The sequence below is a fragment of the Cephus cinctus genome, unplaced genomic scaffold, assembly GCF_000341935.2.
Source record: "Cephus cinctus unplaced genomic scaffold, Ccin1 Ccin1_scaffold1237, whole genome shotgun sequence".
NCBI classification, from domain to species: Eukaryota; Metazoa; Arthropoda; class Insecta; order Hymenoptera; family Cephidae; genus Cephus; species Cephus cinctus.
The window spans coordinates 248,533-265,097 of NW_014333690.1; the positions used below are offsets into that span (position 1 = coordinate 248,533).

A 16,565-nucleotide genomic window follows, 5' to 3' on the forward strand; every position below is an offset into this window, starting at 1 on the left:
ACCGTTGACGTTTCATGCAACCGAAGCCTTATGGTTTTTCCCTTCTTACCTCACGAACCCACCGGCAGTAAACTAATTTGACAGTGAACTCCTCCATTTAAGATATGAAGACTCTTTTGATTTTCACTCCTCCAGTTCTCTCCTTCCTTACTTTCTATCTCACTTTCTTCCTATCTCCTTCTCTTCAGCATCGCAAGTGCCAAGTCATCCGTGCAGTAGACTGTTTCTCGTCATCAGTCGCATATGACGTAACGCAGAAGACTGCAGAGTTCCTTTCCAACTGAAGAACAAAAGCTTAGTTTCCACCGTGCAGAGTTTTTAACAGAGTTAACCAATCGCGTATAGGAGTCGAATGGAATTGACCAATGAGGCTGCTTAACTCTGTTTAAACTCTGCACGATGGAAACTAAACCCAAGGCTTGATTTTCGAAGCTGTATGTCCTTGCTTCTTCATTTTTTTTCCTCCCAGGACATATTATTACAGTACAAGCTCATATAATGTTCCGTTTGTCGATCGATCACTTAGAAATTACTATTTCATTTTTTTCAATAATTTCTTAATCGTGCTCAACTCGTAACTACGCCACATTGCGTCATGCGACACGTATACGAATATCGTATGAGAAAATAATCGAATTTCCAAAACATAATGTAATGTGAATTAGTGCGATATTAAAACGAGTGAAATTTTTCTTGTCCCTCTGGTACACGAAATATCCTTATGTAGGATTTCTAAAGTTTTAACAACTATTTAACACTTACTCCTATTTCTAGAATACATGCAGGTAGTATCTGCTAGAATCACTGACATTCCAGGAATATACATTAATCCTCCGGATAAATCGTACTATCCCTTTTCGGTGTGAATCCTGGCTCATTGGAATGACATGATGTAATTTCTAAAATTTCCCATAAAGGCGATCCCACCAGTTGACGGCGACGATCGAATATTCGGCAAGAATAAAAATTCGTGCATTCATGACGTCGTCACGGGAACCTGAACGGACAGTTGTACGTTGACTGTTTCATTGTTATTCGTTACGTCAGCCGGTGTCGTCTTGACTTTCGGCTTATCTGCCGACTCCTGGCAGTCTTCCTGTTTTTCAGAATCCTTGTAGATGAGACTTGCGGCGTAGCATAGCAGAAGCATTTCGATTAACATCAGCGCGTTGTACGTCACTGAAATTGAGAAAGAAATTTTCGACGACCATCTCGATTAATGCTCAGCACGTATCCTTGCCGCAAGGATCTTTCGAACCAGTCCACGTTTATCTACATTCTACCTAGACTTCGTGCTTCTCGATACTTATCTTAAGAACAAGGAAATGTTTACCTCCAGCGTATATCGGTGGAGTCAGTGGCGGCTTGCATGGAAATACTCCAAAGCTTGGCAGATTCTTTATGAGAGCCGCTTGAAGCTTCGTAAACAGTAAGACTATTTGGCTAACCATAGTCCTGTAATGCAGGTTAGATTCTGTAAGACAGAGAGAAAGTACAGATATAATTTCTATATAAAAATTCTTATGAATACGTTAGTCGTATTTTGTGCCTTTTGGTTGGTCGCCATGCCAAGAACTACGATTACTAGTGAATTAGTGGTATTAATCTTTAACTACTGGACGCTTGATAGCATGATAGGCATTACCGACTTTACTGAACAACAACTAGATCGTCACGTTTCGAAAGTGGCACAGAGTATTTTACCTGGAGCAATTTCCTGTAGACTCTTGGTAGTTACTGTCAGTCCGTATATTCCAAGGAGTATGCTGACAACGCAAAATGGTTGCAAATAAATGACGTACCGTTCAGCAAGTGTGGGCTGCTCCGCCGCGAGAAAAAGAAGAACGCAGTACGCGATTCCCTGCAAAGTTTTTCATTGTTAACATTCAACGAAAGCGATTTCGTCGCTCTGGAAATTTCAAGGAGGAACTTGACGTTTGCTCGTCGACTCGTGAAATTCGAAGGGAAGAAAAAAGACGATACCTGGACGAAGGGTAGTTGCAGGACGAGAGCGCGCAGCCATGACAAATTGCTGGTAGACAATTCCAGAGTAGGAAAGGGCAGACAAGGCCAGCAGCAACATGGTCCGACTTTTAGCATTAATGGTGGCGGTTTCGTGACGTTTCTGCGTCCCACGTCAATTAGCAGAAGAAACAGCCGATACAAGGATATCGTCAAGAAGATTTGAGTGACTGCCTCCGACAGAAGTTGGGCTCTGGAGAAAAAAAATGAGATCATTAGTCTTTCGAAATTATTTGAGCCTCACCTTGTTGGTCTTTGTTAAAAAATCACAGCAAAGCTTAACGCCAACTTTCGCACCGTAACGACGCTGCGCAGGTTAAATATACCTACGGAGTACTGAATTCGGTTTATGACGTCACTAGACACATAGATTTCGCAATATGGGTACAACAGGTTCGCTAAGGTAATATTACCTATTTTCTAAAATCATTCGTGCAATATTTTTTATTTTTTTTATTAATTGCAATCACAGACAGATATATACGGAAATATAGATCTATTATCGCGAAGCAATGGAGATCATTGAACCGTCATTGATTGATCAATGATAATGTAATGGGGCAGACGGAACTAAAAAAAAAGTGATAGAGATATTGAAACTTTTTTATTTTGATTAAGATAAAGTTTCTGTCGCTACGTCGCTTGAAATAATTATTCTTACGAGGGTGGAAGCAAAGACTGTTCGATTTTAATGTAACTTGTTTCGTTTTAATTTTTTACCTTGGTATCGCAATAGCCAGGAGACTGCTTAAACTGGCGACTGGATAGACGAAGAGTATGAAGTAACTGTTGGTTTTGTAGGACGTGGTTTCCTTCTGAAAGAGGACATTGTAACAGGCGTCAATGGCTATGTAGAGAGTTATGGCGGAGAAGAGTGATCCGATGCTGAGCATGCCGACCCCAGAAACGCCCAGGCCTATAAACATCACGTGCATTATAATTCATGAATAAATTCTCTCGAAATCCACTTGAACATTCAGTATGTACATACGTTATACTAGGTAGAAGATGCAGCTTTAAAAAAAGGATGGGAGGGGTAATCAATGTATCATGAATATTATTGATGACTATAAATTGCTTAAATTAATATCACTGTTTTGAATGATCCATCCTTGAAGATAGTTACAATTTCCTTTTGATCTACTTTATCTTCTATTTTCTTTTATCTATCTTCTGTGATTTATCATTCAAGAAGGATTGCTCGAATTTGATTTACTTTTTCCTGTGCCGTGTAACCTCGTTGCAAGAATATATTTCGATGGTTCATGGAATACGAATGATAAAAATTAATTTCAGGTAGTCCTTGAAGGTATTTTTTGAATCATCTCGAAATCATCTCAAAATGGTCCCATACCAGGGAAACTATTAAAAGTAGGTTTATTCGATGTGTTGTAATATAATATGGTATCGCAATAACCGGTTCGGAGCTGTTGATGGTTTTTCTTTGGTAAAAGCTATGGATCTTGAGGGATCATACTGTGCCATGTTACATCGTGTGATGTCATCGGAAATGAGGTAACAATTTTCTTGTGTACTTCAATAAAAACGAATATGCTATGCCTCATATTTTAATGCGTTTTTGGTAAATTATTTTGAAATAAATGGATACTGCGTTTCGAAATTCCACAGTATCCTACGATCATCATGAATTTTAATGATAATTTTTATTTGAAAATTCTTTCTCGTCAAAATAAAGAAAACTTATTTTCATGACTACTGTCACTGCTATACCATTTATTATTCATTCGGCCACATTATTATACGGAACTGTTCTTCATACTCGTTTAAGAAATTCAGCTACCGATTTATTTATTTTAAGCATAATTAGATGTAATTGATATACGATTCTTTAAGATCCAGAATGTTTAGAAATGCTAAAATATCGATTGCGTTATCAGATTAAAGTTTTCATGATTTAATTAAATCTATATTTAATAAACGTTAAACGTATTCGTATTTTCTTAAAAAGTATTATTGTGTTATTTTAATCATGCATCTTTACTTATTTCTTACGATATCTCTACTAAGAATAAGACGGTACTTGCTAAATCAGAATGATGCTCTTGAATTAATCAGTTTGCTATACTGCTAATCTACTATTTTCTATGGATTGAAGTCTTGGACGAATTATAGTAATGTTATATAATTACAAGTCGATGAATATTATGAATCAATAACTATTGGCATGATAAATCGATAGTATAGTTCATACAGCTTCGTAACCAATGATTGATAAATTTGAGAATTACTGTAACTTGGTACCTAAGAAATTCAGACCATTTAAATTAACCGCTACTGGCTATAGAGGTACACTTTTATCATGGTAATTACAATATAGAGGTAAATTCACCTATGAAATATATGTGATAGACAAAATTAATTTCCAAAAAATAAATAAATACACAAGACTCTTTATTCTATAATAATTATACAGTGGAGTCTGGTTATTACGACTCTGCTTATAACGATCGATCGCATATTGCATTCTACTTGCTTCCTGAAGTTTAGTTAGAATATGAATATACATCACTACATATCTTCATTTTGCTTATCATGTCTTCCAATTATTACCATGCCATTTCCATGTCTTGAATATCGTTATAAACGGGCCTTCACTGTATATTTCTCTTATATCTCGATACCAGAAGGACAGGGCATATCATATTGTACGATCCATTGTAACAATCAAGAAACTACACGCGAAGGCAGCTTCTGCATGGGATACGTGAAATTCTCGATTACATAAGAGTACATAGCTTATTGTACTACACGAGCGACTCATATGGATATGGACTTCTACAGTGCAATGAATGGACGGTGATAGAATCATACTGTGCGACTCTATAAGGAAATGTGTGTATGCGTGTGGTGTGTGGATGAATGCCTGTTGTCAAGGGTATGTACGCGTGATATGGAAATTTTACATATCGTAATTGATATATTTTAAAATTTGCCTTTCTTTATAATATTCAACTATTATACATTTATACATTTTTTTGAAGCGTAAATATATACATACAGGGTTATTCACGCTAAACGCACAATTTTCTAACGCCAATTTTTTAAGGGCATGATTTTAATATAAGGAAGCCTTTTCCTCTTTCATACTAAAAAACTTGTATTCCTTATAAAAAAACCACAGTTGAAGAAAAGTTTATGGATCTTGATAAAGACTGAATGTCTTATATGTTACTGGATTTTTATGAATGGTAGAGGGGAAATGGGACGGTTGTACGTTATATTTAGCCATATGCCTTTATACATTTAAATCAATACCCATATTCTATAGACGGAAATAAGGATTATAAATTGACATGCAATGAAAAAAAATAATAATGTTATTCTAATATTTGGATATATGTAACCATTTTGGTTTTGACTTGATTTAATAACTTTTTACATTTTTTGATTGCTCAAAAAAGTGGTAGTAAATCTATTTCATCAATGTGAATAAATTTTGATATTTTTCCTTCGTACTACCAACTCGTGGTTTGCAAAAGAGGTAAGTACTTTAATGGTGACATTTTTTTAACAGTGCGCTAAGGCTGACTGACGATTTCTTCATGTTTATACAATAGAAGAAAAACTCTTGAAAAACACATTGCTTAAATGAGGAATTACGCTGACACCCGTTACGTTGACTATTCAAGCGTATTGCGAATTTTCCAAAGTAACTTAAGACTAATTTCAAAACCGTCTCAGGTGATTCACGTACTCGAAAACAACTTGATAAATAAATTTGAAAGTGTATAACCGTAGCTGACTGATTCGAAGAATTTTTGATTTTGGAATGTTTATGCAATACTAGAGCAACACGCATGCTTCGCCCACGACAAACCAAACATACTAAAAAAAACTATAACTTTCACGTATAAAATAGTCCCACTCGTGAATAAACTAAAGCATTAACGTCACTCTGATATCAACTCGCCTCGATGTAACTAAAATTGTCTACTGCCATACGTTTCTGTTCATTTGACATCTGTCAATATCTGTCATGCCGTTAGTAATCCCAGCTGTCAAAAACAGCAAAAATACACAGACATCACTTGATCAGTCAACATCGCGGAAAAGTAATCATTCCACGCGGTTCAATAATATATCATGATATGACTCTTTTAGTAAAGAGGGATTACAGTATATGGTTAGAGAATTTACTTTCGAATTGTTAAATTTCTTCCCAGTTTTTGCACACGTAACGATGAAAAGTACAGTTTCCGCATTTCTATTGGCAATACCGTACAGTTTTCAATTATAATAAAAAAAATTGCAAATTTAGTATATTGTTATTGCACAATGATCTAAGGTGTCAAACATTAAACAAAAATTCTGCTAACGGGTTACACTACAAGATGTGTACATCATGATGATTCATATACAAAATTACAAACAGGTACGAAAGAGCCATTGGTCCGTGTCTCTAGCAGGCATAATAATTTCGTGCAAAGTTACCTGTCACGATGACGGTACAGTCACCTATGTAAATTCTTGGCTATTTTAAATAGCCATGTCAAGTTCAAGTGTTCATTACCAATTGAAATTATGTATATTTATCCATTTTTTTTTTCATTTGCTCTCGAACTGTTTTAAGTCCGATATAATAAATTAAGGCGAATATGAATGTTTCTAAATCTCAATTAACAAGTTCTTCGTGATAATTTTCGTTGACTGTGTCAAGGATTCTCAAACCAGTTGCGAGCTCTATTTTGATTCTGAAGCGAAGCTGCCATTGTAGATGTTAAAAAATAATTTTAAAGAAAAAGATTTCCTCTAAAAAAAAGTTGAAGAGCTTTAAATATCTACCTTTTATAATATACAATATACTTTTATGCACCAATATTATTATTATGATTTACACGACGAGGAACCTTGCGCTGGGTATATCGTGTTGCATACGTTGCATCGCGTAACACTTTACCCGTTAAACTTTCACCGAAGCGCTCCTGCAGGTTATATGCACAAGGCACATAAGTTCCGTATATGTCATGTATGCTGTACTAGACCGATTATTCCTTATACACAAAATTCCTTTCTAAGATATTTTATGGAACTAAAGTAAATATAATTTTTGTATTATTCACCATTAAGGAATTTCGAATTCTGAGAACTCCGACTGTACAGTCATGATTGGAAAATGATATTCATCAGCGATCATGCTTGTCATATGCTTCTACTGTAAAATCACTTAAACAGGTAAAACTGAATGGTCGCTATGTTTTATCGATTGAATAATTATCTTTATAAGATCTTGCATTAAATATTAATTTCAGCTTAAATCTGTTCTACTCACTTTCCATATATTTGGCAGCAGATGGTATAGCAGCATAGTCACAAGTATTGTATCGATAATTATCCATTTCTCGTTTGAGATAAAAATTGTTAATATCCTCGTCACCCATTATTATTAAATAATTAAAGTAAACTATTGTTTATACGCTTTTTAGTGATAGCAATGATTAGTGCACTGGTCGAAGGAAGACGTGAGGCTTGAACTGCAGCAAGAGGGCGACCGCGGCAAATAGCTGAACAGATAGTGAGAGTCGGTCCCCACTTTTACTCAGAGCCTAGATCGATGTTGTAACATATTATCTTACTGACAAAATGTTCGGCGAAGGGAAAAGAAACGAACGACCTGACAGTCACTTTCTCGAGCACAGGATAGGCATTTACGAAATACTAGGTCATCAAGCATGAAATGCCCGATTAATTCAAGTACTATCAGTTCGAAATCGGACATTTCATAGTTGATGACCTATAGATTGCATACGGCTTATATAGATACAGCGCTGTGAATTTTCGCGTAGAAAAATAATAGGCCCTTATGGGTAATACTGTCTAGGATGTTTGTTGAATTATTTTAAAAAATTGTTTTGACAAACTGATGTATATTGAGACGTTTTACTATTTTTGACTAGTGGAAATTACGAATATTAAAAAAAAGTTCGTGCATTGGGCACGGGTCTCTTAAGGAGGTGTACGGTTCGTGAAGTTGAAAAAATGAATTTTTTGTTTGTTTACATTTTTTAAAAACTGTACATGCGGAGAATGTGTTTCTAATAGGATTTTTTGGAAATTCGTTAAATTGAAGAATTTTGTTGTATCATCGTGTTGAGGATATTATTATTGATGTCACCCGTTTAAGTGTTTGCGGAAATAAAGTTATCTTATCGTTTGTGATTTGTTAGAAAAATTGTATAATATTTTATGAATCGATATCTCCAATCTAATGGATATGTCCTTCCGTAAAGCCAGAGCCTCTTTAGAACCTCACTGAGTCAATACAGATTTTTCTAGGATCATGAGAAGCCATCGATTTTGATGAAAAAATTTTTTCTAGGCAAGGCTCAGATTTTAAGATTAACTTCAGACAAGGAATATTTTCTTACATACCTGTAATCTCTTTCTAATACTTTAAACGTATTTTTCTCAAAACATGTTTTGATCGCGTTGACGTGCTTCCTCAGAAATTCGTTATTCGATCGACTGGAAATTTTCATCTGCATTTATTACCTGAATCAAAATCAGTAGTAATTTATATAATATTGTTTTTGAAATTTTTTATAAATACGACAACGTTTTAGGCGAAAATCGATCACCAAGCGTCCGTCATTTGCTTATTTTGAATATTTGTATTTCGTGGTGGTTCCCGCCATAGTGATACTCATGTAGAATAAAACAATGTAAAAATTTTTTATTTAATATATCTAGAAGAGAGAAAACCCTGTCAATCAGTAAGTTTTCGAGTCAATTCTTCACCTTAAAGTACAACACTGATTAAAAAAAAACTCCTGGTTTATTGTCCTATAATTTACAATTTAAAAGAATCACTTTCGCTCTTTGTTGTAATTTTAACTTGAGCATTCATTCTTATTACTGTGCAGCGGTTGTTTATTGCAACTATAGATTGAGGAGACAGAGAGTATTGTCAGATTCTTCTTTTACGTTTATTTACGAGAAAGTTAGAATAAATAAAAAGATTAAAGGATGGTGCGGCATAAGAACGGAAAGTTATTTCAAGTATTTAAAAAAAAGTTATTAAAAATATTTTTTCATATGCCACATTTAATTCCAATTAATAAATTTATAAATGATTTCACAATGTCTGTGTGAGGCGTCAAACGTTAGAATGCAATACATTAATCATGGAATAAACGGTCGGTAAAGAAATTTGTGCCAATGACCAACTGATTCGTGCTGCTGTTAATCGTGCAGATTTCTTTTTTATCAACTGATGTTTCGAATATATTTTATCGATAAAAACGAGTTATTAGTAGTTGATACAGAAATAAATTATCTTTAATTTATTAAATTAACAATGTTTCGATTGACAGAATTGTCTTACACTGAATGCAGCTTGTAGCATCCCCCGAGTGAAACTCCTCATCAAATCGTATTTAATGACATTATGTGCTGTAAATTTATAGCGGTTTCGATTAGTAGAATTTTCTTCGACCGAATGTCAACAATAGCCTAGTAAATTTTTAACGATCATCAAATTAGGGTTGAATTATTAAAGAGTTTTGTTTTCCCGTACTCTGATCAGAGACATATAAATAAATAATTAAGCCGATCGTATAAATATTTCATTACTTTTTGATATTCTCATACGAATTGTGAAATGACTTGCGAATTAAGGTCAAAGTAATAGGTTGACCATATGAATATTATATGCATAAGTAGGATAAAATGATTATCCAATAAAAATCGTGGGAGAAAAGCTTTTCGTAGAATAATAATTACTGGTCATAATCTCACCAGAAATTCATCCGTACTATACATAATTATAGAAAAATATTGATACTGAGTAAGTATATTTCAAAATCTCATTAACAAAAGGAATAATACACTTATTATTTTGTAATTAATATTTCTATTCCTATTTCAACAAATTGGCTAAAAACTGTACCGTAAAATTGTATGGCACAAATGTTAAAATAGTATCGGATAACACCTTTCCCAAAGTGCAAAAAGATTTCTTGTAAGGTCAAGATTTCCAAGGGTCAGTTGTTTCAGAGGTAGGCAGTACGAATCTGTGTCCCAGTTCCCGCGCACCGTTGCAACTCTCCATTTCTCTGATCTTGGAAAATCGAATGACTTTCGATCTCTCCCGTGAGAAGAATAGAGGAAAGTCTAGTCTGAGATCTTCGTGTGTTCAAGAAAGGCATTAGGTAAAGGTAAGGTAGGGTTAAGCGAAGTATCAATCGAGTATAACAGGAGGGCGCACGTCAGAACAGAAGGAGTGTTAAGCGAGTAAGATAGAGAGAGAGTTCGAAAGTAGGCCTTCGTCGTTCAGTCAGTTGTTGACTGCGTCTCCGGGCGATTGGATAGCGTAATGGTGAGTTTTTAACCGGTGCAAGTGTTTAATTCGTTCAACTCAGTCGATTGTACAACGAATCACTTCCTTATTTTCGATTAGAAGTCGTTACTCACTGAAAAACATTTATTATCTTGCAATGAACAATTTTGAGGTTTGTGTTGTAAAATTGAAGAATATAATGGGTTTTTGTAATTTTTCAAGTTTTACCATAAATTTATATTACTTTTCTATAATTAACGCTTCTGCCGAGCGCTGTACTTTTAACTGACGGTGGCTAATTTTCATGACTTTTATATTCTTCACGGTGTTATAGCTATATAGATATTTATAGATCATTGGCCTCAATTCTAATAAGAAATAAATCGACGGAGTTGCGAGTGACTTCGTGAATCCACAGTGAAAGACAGAATGAGTAGCAGAGCGAAAAATCACCTTTATCATTATGATCATTAGCATGCTCATGATCAATCGTTCCAAGTGTTTTACCATCGTGAAACGACGCAATTGAAAAATCGAAAGTGTTATGAACAGGAAATAATTTTGTGTTTCTGAAATTCATTTTAAGTGGTTACTTATATTTTTTAAGTTCGTAAAAGATCATTACAGTTGTTACGGAGAAAAATATTTCTTGTGATAATTCGAGCATACATTGAAATTCTCATAAGCGAGCCACGTCCTTCAGCGAGAAAAGTAACTTTCATCTATGCATCATCACTCAAGTTGTTTTTCGTCGCTCAGTAGCATAAGGCGTGTACCGGTGCATTTTTGAAAAATATTTCATTAAGTAAATTCTACATTATTTCAAACGATTTTCGGCGCCTTTTATCCACCCCGAAGAAAAAGTCCAGAAAGGAAAGTACGACTAACGTGTTAAAAACGGCGCGAAAAAAGTGGCCAACGGTATTTAAGATTACGATCGCCGGTTCGACAGCCAATTCAAAATGGAGCCAGTGGAATCAGACGATGTATCCGATGATTTAATTGAACAAATTTTTGTGGCAAAACGTGACTTTTCGAATTTCTCCAAATTTACATGCGTATGTTATTTCTTCGGGGAGACGAAGTAAGAAATCGTTGGATTTTTTATATACGGTTACGTGTTGCCAGATGGCAGCTGATTTCTATCGGGTTGGAAGTGCAACGTTGCATAAATAATGCAGCGAGAGGAATCAAAGCGTTTGAATCAGTGTCATGAAATAAGAATCTCTTCACAATTCGGACTCTAAGTTCTGGCTATAGCAACCGATCGTCTAAGCCACGAGCAACGTTGTTAGCTCAACTGGACTTTCACGATCGGTCAAGTCAGTCAAGGATCTCTAGCTACTCTCCTTTATGAATATGGACATTTCTGTAATCATGTTTATGGTTTTTTAAATCTACGTGTCCTTACAATTTCATTATGCAATTCCCGAACTCTTCTCTTATTTATCAAATTTGCTACGTTTTCTTTCACGCGTGAAGTGTAACTGGAATTTCCCTTCTTCTTTCACTTTCAAGGGAAATTTTTTTAATCTACTGGGTAGTCACTCTTTTACGTAACAAAATTTAAATATATTGCATACAAGGTACACTTTAACGGTTTATCCGAGAAACGGACGTTGCTTGAGAATTGAGGTCATTTCTCATTTGTATGATAATTATTGATGAGGTTTCAAGAACACCCAAAAATTTTCTAGGCCATGGCTTTTTACTCATTTGGTGTGATTGACAGAAATTGTGTTTTTTTCTTTTTAATATTTACACAGTTTTTCTTTCCTATTACTGAAGTCGTGCCTAGTTAATCACCGGTCATACAATTAGGCGGCCTTGTAGTCAGAGCGTACTTATATGCAGTGTAGTTTCATTGTTAACACAACTATAAATCCTTAAGTTCATTCATGTTAACTGGCATATTTTTAATAGCAAATTTAGAACGTAGAACCTTTCAAATCACATAGTGGATAATGGTACACCTCTGTTTTTTTTTTTAAATTAAAATAAAAATATTTCTTTCGTCAAGAATGCCCTGTTCGCTTCGCGCGTGTATCAATGTGTAATTTTGATGTTGGGCAAATACTTTTTCTGTATTATCAATTGCAATTTTATCTAGAAATAGAATTTTTGTAATTAATTTTTTTTGTTTTAACACAATTACGCAATTAAATTTGCATTAATATAACATTATTTTCAGATTAAACTACTGTGCTTGATGGTCATTTTTGGCCTGGGCCACTGTCATAATGAGAAATCATTGTTACCATCCAGACTGGAGATCGAGACGTCCATCAATCGAACGATCGACGAAGTCGAGCGGATGATACGTGAGAATCCAAAATTGCCAAGACTTACGAGACCTGAGATCGTCGAGATATTGCGTAATATTACATCAGTGGACTTGAGTACTCACAGCGACGAGGATCTTTCAAGTAAAGCAAGAGATGAGTATCAAAGAGCACTCATGGTAGTTTTACCTTACAGTCCGCAGGAATCGAATGAAAATCTTAATGATTTATACACGAAGCCGCCGGTTGTTCAAATGTTAAACGACGGCGTGACTACGGAGAAAGCTGAGATCATTTTAAAAAATAAAGGAATAGAGAGTGTCGTTTATTTAAAGGAATTGAAAAAGACAGATTCCGTTAAAGGCACCGAACAAAGTTCCAATAACTTTGTCGCAACGCAACTTTCCGATAGTTCATATACTGACTCAAGTGAGAGTCAAAAGTCCAAAACGGTCTACAAAAACCACAGAGACACTTACTCTGATGTGACAACGAAATCCCAACCGAAAAGGACGTTTCAGAGTTTCATGAAGAACGAAAGAAAACGTGATCCGGCGCCGGAGAAGTTCAGTTTCAATTTGGACGTTTTCGAAGAATCTAGTGGAACTTCAGTTACTCCAACTAGTCATTCCATGTTCAAGGACATAACTGAACAAGCGCAAGATAATGCAGTATCCGGTTCAAAGTTGGAAATTGTATATAGTACCAGTGTCACGAGAAAACCAATGATGAAATCAACTACGGAAATTTTGCAAAATTCTAAATTCACAGAGGCAACAACAATTCCTTCGAAGACAACGCAACATATTTTGTCTTCGGATCAATGGCAATACAATGCTCCACCCGTTACTACTGAAAAAAATACAAGAGTAACTTTGACTGTTCCAGATAAATCGATATTTGCACCTGGTTCAATGAATAACAGGGCGGAAGGCGACGTGGCGACCACGAGAAAACCGGATGTGAGGATAAAAATTCTTGGATCTTCTACGGACGTAAAGTCGGGGGGTGGACCAGTTCGAATTGTTAAGACTGAAAAACCAGCACCAGTTTACGTTACGCCGATGTCGACGGCGACCTCAACGAAGCCAAAGTACAGCTCGACTTATACTTTGGCATCCGGTGGATTTTTGACAGCTACGACACCGATGCCCATGAGTGACGAAGTGAAGAATCTCTTGGCTTCCATTGGTCTACGTCCCGACAGCAATGACGTTGTGGAGAATGTGTCTTTAAAGGCGAATTCGCAAATTCCAAATAGCGATAATGTCATTTACAATCAGGCGACAAGACTGTCAGCAACGGGAACGGACTTACTGCCATCTATCGTTAGTCAAAATACTTTTGCGCCGATACAGCCGGATTTCCAAAAAGGGGTGGAAAATCTGACGCCGGACGTGCAACTTCTCTTTCAGAAATTCGGTCTGCAGACGTCTTTGAAGCAGATGGAAACGACTACGGCCAAACCAACGAAGCCACCCGTGAAGGATGACTCTTACGCTAAATTCAAGCCGCTGCCAACATCCACAATCGAGGACAAAGATATGAGAGATTTCTTGGCAAAGTTCGGCTTGGATTCTATCGAGAATAGAAATAAAAAAGCAATGAACAATAAGAGCGCGCAGGACGAGCAGCCATCTGTAATCGAAGCCATACCCGACTCTATGAAGAAGATTTTACAAAATATCGGTCTGATCGGTAGATCACAAAAATCGGTTGAAGTCGTTGCGAAGACAAATATTGTCCACGAAAAAGCTCCTACTTCGACGCCAAAATTACACGTCTTCAAGCCTCAAGAAGCTTCCGTACACGCCGAAGAACAGAGAGATAAAATTAACAAATTATTAGACACGGTCAAGCAGGTTCAAGATGGCAAAGCCAACGTTCAAGACGTGCAGAAGGTAGCTAATGATCTTTTGGAGTCAACGAAATCGTTGCAGAACGGACCAGATCCTCTGAGCCTGGAAGAGATCCTAAAGCTCTACAACGAGGACATAAGGAACGAGGTGAAGAGGCAGGAATCTACGCAAGAACAGCCATCGCTAGCCGACGAGGCCGCAACGGGTATTAAGAAATTAATGCTATATGTCTTGGGCACTTCGGAATTATGGGTTGGAAGGATTATTCAAGGTTTAACGAGGATCAAGAACGTGCTAACAAACGCCACGAATAAACTCAGAGTCTCCGCTGCTGGCGGTTGACTTTCGATCTCTTTACTAAAACCACTACTAAAGCTGAAACCAAAGCTGCCATCCTTCTCCGTCTTTGCTTTCTTATACTGTTATCATTGTTTCAACTTTTCTCACTTTTACTTATTTATTGTCGCTATTTTATATTCTCTTTCTAATGCTTCCATGAGCTTCGTGCTTGTTCAATGTGCTTCGTGCCATTCGCATCTGAAACATAACCTATCATTGTGATACGCGTCACTTGTCTTGCACGACAGTACAGTTCCTATAACGGCCACTCACGTTCCATTGCACTTTGATGCAATTTCAATCGAATGCCATCCATGGTATAGATATCTATAGAATAGTTTCATCCTGTTCTTTTTTCTTACCCCTTACATTTCTCGGAGACGTCACGCACTCCATTCCTTCATATTAAATGTTGCATGTGAATGGAAGTTCGCGTGCATCCATTGCATGCAAAACCTCATCGTTGGCTAATAACTTCGGGATTGCAAAACTTCCGACACGATAGGCGCTCGACGAGTTCAACTGGTTATGAGAAAAATCTAGCGGAACAAAATCTTGTTGATTTTTTTTTTAAAGTAGAGTCCACATGGTACTTATACCAAAGAAACTTTTTTTATCTTCTTGGAATTTAGATTCGATTCCACTTTCAACAGTCACGCATACTATCACGATGAACTGACTCTGTCACACGAGAGTGACGTTTGAGCATTGTTTATTTTCATATTAGAAAATTACTGCATGTGTCAAGTATCGATTTCCCAAGCTTCGATCCATTTCTGCGTCCATATAATTCCATACTTTCTTCTGCCGGACGTGCTGTCGCGCGAATGTACGAAATTGCAGGAATGAAATGTCGGAAAAATATATAAGGGAACTTATCGACCCACCTTATAGAATCAACTTCAACTACGACGACGACAGTGACGAGTTTGATGGTTGACCCAGCATTCACCACGACTACAGCGCCAGTGGATTTGACGAACTTGGCAGCTTTGGCAGATTCCTTTGGAGGAACTACTGCAGCACCGGATCCTGTTTTACCGACACGGCGACGAAGCGGGCTGTATTTCCTCGTCGACTGGAACACTTTCCTCGAGGTTGGCGAGGAAGGTAAGGATAAGGTTAATTTAAGGTTCCAACCTAAGGTGGGTGACAGAACGCGTTTTATTCCTGTGACCGTTCCTTAGAATCGTTATTAGTTTTTATGAAAAAGTTGAACATGATTTTTTGGGTTACGATCCAGAGTTTTTATTTTATGCTCAATTCTCGGTGTGTATTGTTATGAAAAATGTTGAATTATTTGCTGCGAGTGCGCAAGTAGGTGTGTACGTAAGATAATGACGTTTCGAGGAATATGCCAGCCTCGGAAGATTTTAATCAAATGTGATGACTGGTTCAAAGGTAATCCCTTCGACATATCTTTGTCGTCCACGTTATTCTTCTAGGATATCGGATTAGGTGTGGTTTTGTATATTCTTAAATTTATTTATTACGTTCAACGCATTATTGTTGTACAAAATAATGTTTAGGTGCTTCAATTGGATAAAGTTTATTTAAAAATGTATGACTACCTAAGTGCTTTAAAATATTATTTGTGACATATAATTTAAATTAATTGTACGTTAACCAAACTTTGTTTGAGAATTTGTCACAATTAGTAATACCAGTGTAATAATTTATATGTATCTTTGGATATAATTTTTGTATTGCTCGTATCGAGAATAAACGAGATTAAACGATAGTAAACGAGGATTTGAATGTAGTTAG

The 16,565-nt window shown here is 36.3% G+C and overlaps 2 protein-coding genes across 3 annotated transcripts; one reads left to right on the forward strand and one right to left on the reverse strand.

Moving 5' to 3' along the window:
- Nucleotides 1-423: 423 nt before the first annotated feature.
- Nucleotides 424-7,657, reverse strand: LOC107272716 (organic solute transporter alpha-like protein). The gene is made up of 6 exons (XM_015750147.2): nucleotides 7,313-7,657; nucleotides 2,743-2,938; nucleotides 1,984-2,215; nucleotides 1,705-1,861; nucleotides 1,334-1,474; nucleotides 424-1,179 (listed from the first exon to the last, which is right to left on the reverse strand). The coding sequence occupies exons 1-6, from the start codon at nucleotides 7,419-7,421 to the stop codon at nucleotides 977-979; spliced, it is 1,038 nt and encodes a 345-aa protein (XP_015605633.1). The 5' UTR covers nucleotides 7,422-7,657; the 3' UTR covers nucleotides 424-976.
- Nucleotides 7,658-10,212: 2,555 nt separating this feature from the next.
- On the forward strand, nucleotides 10,213-16,539 carry LOC107272715. Of its 2 annotated transcripts, XM_025090035.1 has the most exons (4): nucleotides 10,213-10,357; nucleotides 12,510-13,928; nucleotides 14,016-14,664; nucleotides 15,693-16,539. In XM_025090035.1, the coding sequence occupies exons 1-4, from the start codon at nucleotides 10,355-10,357 to the stop codon at nucleotides 15,983-15,985; spliced, it is 2,364 nt and encodes a 787-aa protein (XP_024945803.1). In that variant the 5' UTR covers nucleotides 10,213-10,354; the 3' UTR covers nucleotides 15,986-16,539. The 2 variants fall into 2 exon arrangements, with proteins under 2 accessions (XP_024945803.1, XP_015605631.1); XM_015750145.2 differs by having other exon boundaries at nucleotides 12,510-14,664.
- Nucleotides 16,540-16,565: the final 26 nt, after the last annotated feature.

Bases quoted from the DNA above. Each gene is read 5' to 3' on its own strand.
- LOC107272715 (XM_015750145.2), top strand. The intron at 14,665-15,692 runs GTATTAAGAAAT...CCCACCTTATAG, and splicing joins AGCCGACGAGGCCGCAACGG to AATCAACTTCAACTACGACG.
- LOC107272716 (XM_015750147.2), bottom strand. From the start codon at position 7,421: ATGGGTGACGAGGATATTAACAATTTTTATCTCAAACGAGAAATGGAT. The intron at 2,939-7,312 runs GTGAGTAGAACA...TGATGTTTATAG, and splicing joins TGCTGCCAAATATATGGAAA to GCCTGGGCGTTTCTGGGGTC. The intron at 1,862-1,983 runs GTATCGTCTTTT...AAAACTTTGCAG, and splicing joins TGCAACTACCCTTCGTCCAG to GGAATCGCGTACTGCGTTCT.